A 12,505-nucleotide genomic window follows, 5' to 3' on the forward strand; every position below is an offset into this window, starting at 1 on the left:
ACCATGATTTAAATAGAGGTTTTGAATGCATTTCAAAACCTAAACCAGGTTGCAACCACTATTGAAATAATGTTCACTATTGAAATAAAGAGTTCAATAGTGATTGAAGTCATTTTTTCAATAGTTGCTGACAATGATTTCAGTATAAAAACCACATTGCAAGCCTCATTGAAATAACCCCAATATTGGGAAAAAAATATATGGATAAATTCTTCATTTTGTTTTCCAACATAATAAATTAATTTATTGGGTTTGAAATATGAATATGTAATTTTATGTTTTAATTTCTGTCTAGAAATACTATCAATACACGGATATCTGTGATTTAACTGATCTAGTAATTTTAAGTAATTTTGTTATATAAGGTTCATCTTTGTTATTAAATGGGGAAAGTAAAAGATTATAAATACAGATAGTTGTAGAAATTAGAATATGTTCATTAAAAAGAAGAAAGAAGACATCTATTTAATATCTAATATGTGAACAAACTTTCTGATGAAGCAATGGTTATTTTTTATCAAAAGGATATAGAATAGAAGTAAATTCGCGCTTATATTCATGGGCTTGCCTACACTACTAATATGGATAGTAAATTAAACGTTTCTACTAGTCAATACATTAAAAGCAACTATTTGGGAAAACTAAGTATAAGTGTTATAACATCAGAGGTTGTTAATTCAATAGTGATTACACGTATAAAACCGCTATAGAAATATATTTCAGTAGTAATTGTTATTTCAATAGTGATTGCAACTTGGTTTAGGTTTTGAAAAGCACTCTCAACCACTATTGAAATAATTATATCAGTAATGAAGGTTATTTCATTAATGGTTCCAACCTGTGTTGGGTTTTGAAATGCACTTTCAACCACTATTGAAATAATTATTTCAATAGTGAACGTTATTTCAATAGTGGTTACAAGTTGTGTTTGGTTTTGAAATGCTCTCTCAACCACTATTGAAATAATTATTTCAATAGTGAACGTTATTTCAACAGTGGTTACAAGTTGTGTTGGGTTTTGAAATCCACTCTCAACCACTATTGAAATAATTATTTCAATAGTGGTCGTTATTTCAATAGTGGTTGCAACAGTGCACTATTATATTAAACAAAATTTCGTAAACTCACTGTATGAATTTCTTATAATTCATTATTTAGTAAATGGCAAATATAAAATGTTTTTTTAAAGGTAAAAAATAAATATTAAAAGGATAATTCATTTTTCTTCATAAAGAAATTTTTCTATTCTTATATGTCGCGATTAAGAGAGAATGAACAAACTAGCATGTTTTCAATTTTGATGAAAAGGAATTAGTCCTAAATTTTATGTTTATTTTCTATTTTATTTTATATACGGAAGGGGTGGGTAGGGCTTAAATTGGGAACTTGTGATTTTTCCATAGAACAAAACCCCTCTTAAAACAAGTAAAGAGGTAAACAGTTTGCAAAAGTAGATGCTTAATCTTTATGTAAATTCATTCTACAAACATCTCTTCACATATCATTGAAAAATAAATACATAAAATATATATACACAAAATAAATACCAAAGATTGTCGCCCGTATATATACGGTAAATTAAACTTATATTGATTAAGTATCAGAATATATTCGTGAACACATGTAATACATGTACATATACTTATTCAAAAGATATGTAGGTGCACACAAATAGTTAAGTAATCCTACCTAGTCATATGTATTGATGGCTTAAGATGTCATTTAATATCACACAGTTCTTTTTTCTAGTCTTTGTAATGCAAAATTTCCATTCAGAATATTTTAATCTTTTCCTTTTTTATATTTTTATCAGCAACCTTCGGAAGCGAAGGCTTTACGTCTTTTTTCACGACTTTCCTGAATTCAATTGTCAATGGAGAAGCATGTGCAGAGTCTGTCGATGATGATTTTGATGAGGATGACAATGATGATGGCGATGATAAAGGTAATGATGTCTCTTTAGAGGACGGACTTGTTGGTTTAATCTTTGTTCGTGTTACATTAAGCTTTGGTGCTTTTGCTGCATTTTTAGTCGATGATTTCGACACCGCATGTTCTGACTTTGAATTCGATTGAACTTTCTTCCGAGCAACTTTTCCCCTTTTAGAAAGTAAGTTTGATGATTGTGATAAATGACTGAAGTCCTTTGAGGTTTTACTTATTAACGAAGAGGAACGAGAACGCGGCCATTTTGGATGAGGAGGAAGGGCTAATTTTAAGACCTTTTGCTTAACGATGTGTAAGGTAGTTGTGACTAAAGGTGCTGACTTTGTTGGAGATGGATTATTCATATCTCCTTTCTGATCTGGAGTGAATGATGATACTGTTGATGAAACAGTATTTGTTGTAGTGATAAGAAGAGGAGAAAAAGTAGTTGAGTCTAATGTTGAGATATTTTGCTTTGCAATTAGAACTTCACTCTCAGACGAACGATTACTAGCATCATACAAAGGGAGACTGACATTAGAAGTATGCACTGAAGAGTTTCTCTCATCAAGTGGTAGAGGTTCCTCTGAAGAGACTTGTTTGACAGATTTTTTATTCATGATAATGGCAATGGCCGATTCCAGCTCGCTGATGGATTGGAAGAGATCGACAACGTCACTTGAATCTGTTGTATTCTCCGTAGAAGGAGTGGTGATCTCTAAGACATTTTGACCATTCTGAGGAACCGCCGCAGTGGTTGACTCAGGAAGAAGAGGAGGAAGTGTGGGAAGATCAGGATAATCATAATCCGTGTGACCCAACAAGAAATTTTCTTTGTTCAATAACGATATAAGTCTGGATTGAAGGCTGTTTTCAATGTTCAGTAATTTAATCAGAAGAGCTGACTTTGAAGAATTTTTTAGCACGTCACTCTCTGATGTAAGATTCCCATTCCTGGAAGTGTTGGCTGATGCATAAGAATTATCGTGAGTGTAATTGTCTAGGATTTCAGACTTAGTATATGTTGTATCTTTGAGAAAGGAAATGATATTGGTTTGTACAGAATTCTCAGTTTGAAGCAATGATATTAATTTCTTCTGTGAGGATAGTTTACCAATATCAGTTTCGTTTAATTCTGTCGTGTTTTCATGCGTTATATTCACACCATTGAAGATGGAATCATTCGAAAGAGTCTTTATGGCAGAGTCAATAATGGTTAAAGAAGAAGGAAGCACTAAAGGAACTACAGCAGCTGCTTCCGGTTCCGGGACGCTTTTTCTCGGAGTATGTAAAAATTTGGGAAGCGGAAGAAGCATTTTAGTTTGTTTTTTCCTCGTTTTTGTATCATTTTTGATAGCTGATTTCAGATTGTCTTCGAACGTTTTCTTAGTTTCATCCATGTCTTTATCAAGTAATGAGATAATTGCGGAGTTAAGTATATTATTCTCAATCGTTTCATTATACAACGAATTCGTTTCATTGAAAGCCACAGTGCTAGTATTTGAAGCTTGATTTGAGGAATTATTCAGATCAAGAAGATTAAATATAGTCTGAAGATCTGCTCCTTTGGGCTCGAAGGTATCATTTAATTGCTCCCCAGGTGGTAAAAATATAGACAAATCAATTTTAGGTGCAAGCTTTGGTGTCTTAAGAAGTGAATTTCCGGGATAGAGAGAAGTTTTTATTTTAGGAACAATAGTGGATGTACTAGGTGTTTGAGGATTTGTCATTTTGTTGGGTTTTGGATCGACAGGAGCTATGGATGTAGATTCAGTTCGTGTCGTAGACGTCTGTTGTGGGGCTTTTGTTGCATACTCAAAGGGGATCTTTATAGAATCCTCAAGTTGTGTACTGCCTGTTAACTTTCTTTCCTTAGGAGAAACAGTCGTTGCTGTCTTCTTGTCTTCGGATTTTAAACCTTTTGTGCTTAGCATCTTTTTGAACGTTGTCGGTTTAGACGACTCCACATCTTTGGTAGTGACTGAAGGACCAAGTACACACTTGCATTCTGACAAATCAACACGCTCATTGTTAGCACAATTAACCTTGACCCAACCGAAGAAACGTATGTGCTTTTCAAGTGCTGAGTTCCCAGCAGGTCGACACGTTGTACCTGAAAGGAACATCGTGTAATATCATGTAGAACAACAAATAAAAACACATGCAAAGTGGAAATGAAAGATGTCGAATATGAGCTTAAGTGCTTTTTCATACCGGAAACAGAAGTGGGCATCATGTGCCTTGGTGTGGTTACTGGATCTGAAGACTTCTCTTTTTTGGCATTGAGATCAAGAGCAATGGCTGCAAAAATTGTTTATCTTTATAAATGAAATCGAAAACAGAAGGTTTCGTTGGCAGGAGAAAGCCAGGCAATGAATATCTTTAAATGCACATAAGACAACCGTATAACATTGTAAGACTATTTTAACAAATATATAGGATTTAAAACGATTTTTTAAATTCAATTTTCTCAGAAAAAAGAATAATTCTGAAAATGTACATTTTAGTTGTTCTGGATATTTAATGAGATCACTGTCTTTGAAATTAAGGATTAAGTTTTTTCAATGTTATTCCTTATTTTATTTTACTTTCTATAATGCACTGAAATCAACTCACGTAAGCATGATCCCGAAGACAAGTCGACCGACAATGGCTTCAGTCCATCATATGACGTCAGCACAAAGAACTTCCCATCGTCACTGGCAATGTTTCGGAGAGCGTGCAACCTTCTAAAGTTTTTGTTGCCAGTAGTGATAACCAGTAAATCAACATGATTATCCTTTGCCTCCTGCACATGTGCAACGGTAGCTTTATCGTTCCATGAATTGTCCTTCCCAATGAGGAGTACTGCAATTTTTTTGACGCCTTCTCTACCACCATAGGAAAATACCCTGTTCATGGCTTGGATACATTGATCTGTACGTTTGCCTTTGTTTACAGGTTTTGTCAACTTTCTCAAATTCTCTAGAATGTCAAAAGAAAAGGATCGGAATTCAGACGTGGTGGAGTTTCCATTGGCACAAACCACGAACCCGACCTGTAAAGAGGAATTAAACCGTAAGAATAAAAAATATTGCTCAGTTAGGCATAAAAGACAATGTCAGTTTTGCATCTTGAGAAATAGACTGCCTATTCACATATTTTGCAAATCAATAAGTAAGAGTAAGTATACAAAAGAGCATAATGGCGAAAAGAACAATTAAACAGATTATCACGAGGCTGCAGTTTGTAAATTTTATTTCATAAAATATTGTATTTAACCTAAAATAAGTCTTTGCAATAAACCCGTCTAAAATAGTTATATGACATACATCTATGATATATTCATCAGCAACTTTCTTCTACAAGCATAATTAGTTCCAAGTCGAAATGATCTAATCGTGATCTTTTAATATGCAGGCATGTTAAATGACTTCCTCTATCAATGGTTTTATGTGATGGCACTAACAACCGAACATATCAGATACCTATATCACAGTTTATTAGTACATGTGTATGCATAAACAATATGCTCTGAATAACAATTACTATAATAGCCAATCAGTCTTCAATTTTACCACTTGGTAGATCAGAATAAAAACATCTAATGTTAGTTTATGTTTAAGGTTAAATTGGCCATCATTAATATGTCATAGAATACCTGTAACTGGCCAGAGAGAGAGAGAGAGAGAGAGGATTTAAATAAGTATACTGTTGCAATGTTGAAAGTGTCCTTTGTCAATAATTGCAAATCTTCATTAGATTAATGTTTGTGAGGATACATTTGAAGGAAATACTATTTTGCTGCAAATTGTTTTTTAATTTTGCAATTTATAATCAAATTTAATATGCAATTCGTTTTCTTTCAGTAGGATCTAAAATAAGATTGTATGTTCATAGTTTTGCATAATAGAGTATAAACGAATGTCATTAGTCATGAGATGTAAATGATAAGTATATGCGTACTTAAAATTGTTCGTGCATTGAAATCGATTTTGATGTTTTCCTAAATGAATTTTTTATATTTAAAAAAGTTAATCTACTCTTTTCTCCAAATACAAATCGACATGTTACTACTAAGTTTTCAAAAGAGACTTCTTAGCTGTTAGGAAGTATATTTGTTTTCACCGTAAGTTTAACTTGAGACTCTTATATTTTTCTAGCCTCGTTGCAAAAACAAAACATTTACAGTAGGCGTAGTGTATTTAAATTTTTGGAAACAGACATCAAATGGGACAGTTTGAAATATAATAAAGGTATGTGATATTTTTGACTTTTAAAGTTGGATAATAAATTACATTAAAGGTAAAGCTTTTGGGCTTCTGGAAAATTGCGATTAATTTCAAACCAGGAATAATATTTATGGCATGTTTCATTTTAGGTATTGTTCATGATGCATTAAGTTGCTGTGTGACAGATGGGTTTGTTTTGTTGTAGCAGGTGGTTGAAGGGACAAGCATTGTGATAGATGACTTAGAAGGAATATGTAGAAACACAATACGCAGTAGTGTTGTCTACTCGTGAAAAGACAGAACCTCCAAATTACATACTATATGTATCCTCCATAAAGGACGAAAAAAAATCATGATGAAATATTGCAAAAGCCAAATGAAAAAGTCAAGATATTCTGTTTTTCTTAAACATTGAATCTTTGTAGAGTTTGGGCCAGGAATGCGTTGTCTATAAAAAGACATTTTCAGTGGGTGATAGGAGAAAAAAACAATAATTATGATTTTTATTTTGTAATTCCCATAGAATTTATTTTTATTTTCTTTCAAATATAAAAGGAAACCAGGAAGAAAATGCCAATTTGCCAAATTGAAGAATTTTAATTCTATTAATAAGATTAAGTTTTCTTTTCAATTATGTTATGTTTGTATATATATATATATATATATATATATATATATATATATATATATATATATATATATATATATATATATATATATATATATATTAAAAATACTTATATACAAACTCCTGTTAAATAAACTACAGATGTTTGTACCTGAACAGCCCCGGTGGGGGATTCATGTCGGTCTAAGATATCCCGGATGAACGCCTTCTGTTTAAGGAAATCCCCGGAGTTCACGCTGGACTGGCCATCAAGCATAAAGACAATATCTACAGTAGGGTTACAGTTGGCTGGAATAAAAGCAAAACTTCATGATAAATACTAATTCTTCCAAAAAATATATATAATAATTTTGTAAAAATGATAACTTAGCATTATCATACATGATTATAGTAAGGTTGCAAAAATTGGTGGAAAGGAAATATAATATAGACACTGAAAGATACATGTATACAAATATATAGTTTCATTTTTGAGGTTTTAAAATTAACAATTCTAAGACATCTAAGAAGTATACTAGTATAGCTGCAAATTATTGTAAAATTGCACGAAGACTTGCTCTGCAATACAGCCATGACTGGTATGTCAAATTATCGGAGCCTTTTTCAAATAGATATTGATAAACGACTTACATTTCTCTTTTGGTAGGACTGCAGACTGACAAACCAACAGCAGCGACAGAAAGCCAAAGACGATACAGCACGGAGAGGTTTGGATTTTACTGTTGTTCATTTTTCATACCTAAAAGTAAATCTAACATAGATATACATGTATATATACTCAATCAGCTACTTTGACAAGAAAATCAATCAAAACACTCTGCAAATCACAGGAAGTTGGGACTGCAGTGTTGAACAATCTGTCAGGTAATATTGTCTACATAATTAAATTTAAATATACCGGTTCTCTGGTGTCTTCAAAATTAAAATTGTAAAGGTAGTGATTATCATTCCATGTAGGCGAAATAAAATGGAAAACAAGTTTAATTTTATTCATTGATTTTGCTAAATTTGGATAGACCTATTATCATTTTGTATAGATTTTTGGTCTGGTTAATAATTCACTGTGCACCTTAAGTAACAGCAACACTGAATTAAATTACTTCAAATTCGGACACTTTTACCGAACTCATAGACCTTGATTTTTTTTTCTATTCAATACCTATTTTCAACAAGGAAGAAAAATAAGTAATATGTTGTAATGTATTATAATGCCTCAGAAAATATCATAAAATGAATGTGAGTTCGCAAAATTTTTAATTAAATACGTTTGAATATTTTTGTGCGGTTTGAACAGTGCAGGTATGCTAAAGAGATGGCCAGTTGTTTAGGAAAACCATTACGCGTCGTATTTTTGAGCTACAAACAATTCTCTTTCAACTTCCATACAAAAATTTTAAAAAATCCTCATAAGCCACATCATTGAACCCTAATTGCTACAATATAAAGTTTGATCATTGAAAAAAAAAATGAAGAAAAACAGGAAACAGAGCTAGAAAATTTGTTCACAACAGAAAATAGAGCTTAAAACTTTGGTCAAAACATACCTTTAAGTTAAGGAATAGACAGTACATCATATACAACTCTCTATAATTCAGAATTAGCGGCAATTAACGTCCTGTTATAATTAAACGTCCTGGCTAACTATCTCCAAATCGTCTTCATGATTTTTCGTAATTAATTCTTTTTTTCTCATCTGACTGTCACTTAATTCACGAATAAAATGTCGCTTATTTAGGACCAAAACATTACCTACACCAACATAATAAATTCAGCTGATGTCAAGTGTGTCTCAAATTCCAAAGAGGGTAATTAGTAATTCTAGCTTTTTTTATATCATAATTTATCTCCACAAAAAATGAGATGGTTTGAAAAGGATGGAACATTCAAACGTGTGCTTGGAAGAATAAGTAAAATATTTTTGTAATGATGCCAGAAATATACTTCAGTTGAATTGAAAACGCATGTAGGAGTCAGTTGCCGAACAGTATTTCATATTTCTTTTTATGTGGCAATTAACACATTATTGCACAATTCATGCTGTTTATATCATTGATGAAAGAAAACCTACATGTACTTGTTTAATATTTCTAAATTTAATTTTACGCATTTTAATTGCTAGAATGATATGAAATAAGATTTTTTTTGCTACGATGTATCTATTTGTGGTATTGATTTCACCGAAAACATTTTAATTAAAGATTTCATGGATGGTAACCTAACAACTAAGCTTTATGATAAACGTGGTGACTTCAACTTTTCAATCGTCAACTTCCCTTACTTATGTAGCAATATACCCTTTTCACCTGCATATGGGGTTTATGTCTCTCAGTTGATTCGATACGCAAGAGCATGCTCTACATATGAACAATTTCTAAAACGAGGCAAAGAAGTTGACGAAACAAGGATTTCAACAATCTCGTTTGAAGTCATCTTTTCGCAAGTTTTTCGGTCGATACATTGACCTTGTCAGCACATACAACCTGTCATTGAGTCAAATGCTGACTAACGTTTTTCATACTGAATGTTAGACAATTATTTATACACTGAACTGTCTACGGATTTTTCCGGTTTTTATTTCACGATCATGACAAAGAACACAAGGCGGGTGTGACCGGTCGGCAGGGGATGCTTACTACTCCATGGCACCTGATCCCACCTCTAAATTTTGAGGTCCGTGTTTGCTCTGCTCCAAATTTGTATCGTTTCATTGGACTTTCGATATTGAATACTGTTTGTTAACTTCATAATTCATTCCTTTTAAAACAGAGGTATTTTAGAATAGTTAATGTTAATAAAAATAATAATTAGGAGGAATTAACAAAATTATGCAGATTTTCTTCATTTGTCTTCTTGATTAACTATTAAGAACCATATACATTCAAATTCTTCAAACATAACACACAGATATTCATTGAATAAAAACTCACGCCTAATTAAGGACATACAACACAAAAAAAGTACTGACCTACTTAAGCTATGGATACTTTTATTAATCCAAAGTGTAACCCCTTTCGTCCTTGATAAAAGTTAATTTTTTGGCTGAATTGTATCTATTTTGTGAAAAACGACTTAGATAGGACGAACTCCTCTAACATTATATTCACAAAGAGAGGGACCGATTTTTCCAAATGCATGTCATAATTATAAATTTATTGGTATTCTTTATTCTCTAAGAACTGAACAATAAGAAAAAATATTTTATCAAACTTTATTCTTAAAAAAATAAATTGTTTCACTCCATCTTATTATTTCACATACTTTACCAAATTTTTCAGTTTTTGTTTTGTAAAAATTTAGGCAGCAGAATGATCGAGATAATAGTTGCTTATGGTAAAGATTTCAAAGCATAAGAAAACAAAACTGATGTGTCATTTGAGAGGATTGAAATACCAGTATAACTCGACAAGAAAAAAATTCAAAGCCGCCCAAAATCGACACTAAGATGAAAAGTAATAAAAAGGGTCAATTAAAGTAAATTTAAACTTTTTATAAAAGAGGAAAATTGAAAAATGTCCAAGTTTACCTCATTTGTATAAAAGATGGTAAAGACTGGTATTTTAATTCCTTTACGCACATTTCACATTAATGAAATCCACAATCGAGGAAATAAAAGAAACTGACAAGTTCAACACAACCACTACACGTGTTTAATATGTTACAATCAGAAAACAAGGATGTTTTATAGTAAGTTTGACAGCTGTGAGTCATCAACTTATTATTTAAATATAAAGATTATGAATATTATCCTTTAAATTTTGAAATTGTCTAAGAAAATAAATGTTCACAATTGAATCTTTTGTTTTCAGGATTACAGAAAGTGTGCTTGTAAGAAAACTTCCTAACTTTCTGGTTACCATTTGCTTTTTCTTTACTAAAGTGCCGCGTGAAATATCTTCATATTTGAATTAAAACCTTATGGTGTATCTTTTTATCACAGCTTGCAAGAAATTAAAGAATGCAATATATGGAGATAACGAACAGTATTCAAGCTAAAAAAGTCCATTAAACAATACAAAATAGGAGCAGAGAAAACACGGACCTCCAAACATCAGAGGTGGGATCAGGTGCCATGGAGGAGTGAGAATCCCCTGCCGACCGGTCACACCCGCGGTATGCTCCTTGTCATGATCGGGAAATAACGGAAAAATCCGTCGGCAATTCAGTGTTTAAATAATGGTCTAACAATTAGTATGAAAAACATCAGTCAGCATTTGACTCAATGATAAATTGTATTTGCTGACATGGTCATTGTAACAACCATAGAACTTACGAAATGATGACTTTAAACGATACAGCTGATATTCTTCTTTCATCAACTTGTTTGTCAATAATTTACCATAGATATTCATTTCTTTGAGAATTTAAGAGACTTCTTCGATGTCAAATTTAAGCTCGAATTTCAGTAGTGAAAATTTTCGTAGAAGTTTTCCTACGATACAGTAACCTAGTTTGCAGTTACAATCTGTTGTTAAGTCGAATGTATAACTTAAGTATTTAACTAGTATTAATTGTAACGGGGACCGTTACAGATGTTCCCCAAACGCTCCCCAACACCCTCTTGGTGTCTTATTTCCTGTAAGCTTCATTAAATAAGGCAATGAAGTATATTGATCGTTTTTTGCATTTCACGCGCGCGCACGTGCATGCATGTGCAGGATGACCATGTCATCTCATCTATACTATTAATGCATCTTTATATTCTCAGTATCAAAACATTTCGTCAAAAAATAAATAAGTTCCGGCTATATCAAGTATATTGGTCATCTTAGCATTGCATGCATGCGCACCTGCATGCATGTTCCTAATGACCATGCCATTTTGTCTACACTTATAATTTGTCTGTTTATTCTTAGTATCAAAGCTTTTCATAAAAAAATATAAAAGTTATGGCTATATTAAGTATATTGGTCATTTAACACATTGCACGCGCGCGCATGTGCATTCATGAGCATGATGTCCACATCATCTTGTCTACACTTTTAATATATCTGTATATTCTTAATATAAAAACTTTTCATAAAAAAATATAAAAACTACGGCTATATTAAGTATATTGGTCATTTAACACATTGCACGCGCGCGCACGTGCATGCATATGCATGCATGCATGTGCATGATGACCATGTCATCTTGTCTACACTTTTAATATATATAAATATTTTGAGTATCAAAGCATTTCATCAAAAAGTATAAAAGTTACGAATATATCAAGTATATTTGTCATTTTACGCTTTGCGCGTGCGCACACGTGCATGCATGTGCATGTTGACCATGTCATCTTGTTTACACTTTTAATATATCCTTATATTTTGAGTATCAAAGCATTTCATCTAAATATATAAAAGTTACAGCTATATCAAGTATATTAGTCATTTTACGCATTGCACGCGCACGCACGTGCATGCACGTGCGCGCAAAATGACCTTGATTCCGCAAATCTACATAACATGCCTATTAACCCTAAAAAGGTTTCACCTCAATCGGATGAGTAGTTGACGAGATCACTCGCGGACAAAAAAGTACCCAGGAAGAAGAAGAAGAAGAAAAATAATAATAATAATAAGAAACAGAGTAAAAACAATATGTTCCCCAACTTCGTTTGGGGAACATAATAAAAATTGTTAGACGATTATTTTCACCCTTAATTGTCAGCGGATTTTTCCATTTACCGACCATGACAAGAGGCATATGGCAGGTGTGACTGCTCGACATCAGGGGATGCTGACTCCTCCAATCTACT

At 32.5% G+C, this 12,505-nt stretch overlaps 1 protein-coding gene across 2 annotated transcripts; it reads right to left on the reverse strand.

The window, feature by feature from the left end:
- Nucleotides 1–1,500: 1,500 nt before the first annotated feature.
- Nucleotides 1,501–10,377, reverse strand: LOC133201792 (uncharacterized). 2 transcript variants are annotated; one of them, XM_061337599.1, is made up of 6 exons: nt 10,289–10,377; nt 7,396–7,504; nt 6,917–7,053; nt 4,543–4,963; nt 4,141–4,227; nt 1,501–4,039 (listed from the first exon to the last, which is right to left on the reverse strand). In XM_061337599.1, the coding sequence occupies exons 2-6, from the start codon at nt 7,493–7,495 to the stop codon at nt 1,773–1,775; spliced, it is 3,012 nt and encodes a 1,003-aa protein (XP_061193583.1). In that variant the 5' UTR covers nt 7,496–7,504; nt 10,289–10,377; the 3' UTR covers nt 1,501–1,772. The 2 variants fall into 2 exon arrangements, with proteins under 2 accessions (XP_061193583.1, XP_061193582.1); XM_061337598.1 differs by lacking the exon at nt 10,289–10,377 and adding an exon at nt 8,310–8,471.
- Nucleotides 10,378–12,505: the final 2,128 nt, after the last annotated feature.

This window comes from Saccostrea echinata, unplaced genomic scaffold, assembly GCF_033153115.1.
Source record: "Saccostrea echinata isolate AGI-Se365-2 ecotype Australia unplaced genomic scaffold, CSIRO_AGI_Sech_v1 ptg000045l, whole genome shotgun sequence".
NCBI lineage: Eukaryota > Metazoa > Mollusca > Bivalvia > Ostreida > Ostreidae > Saccostrea > Saccostrea echinata.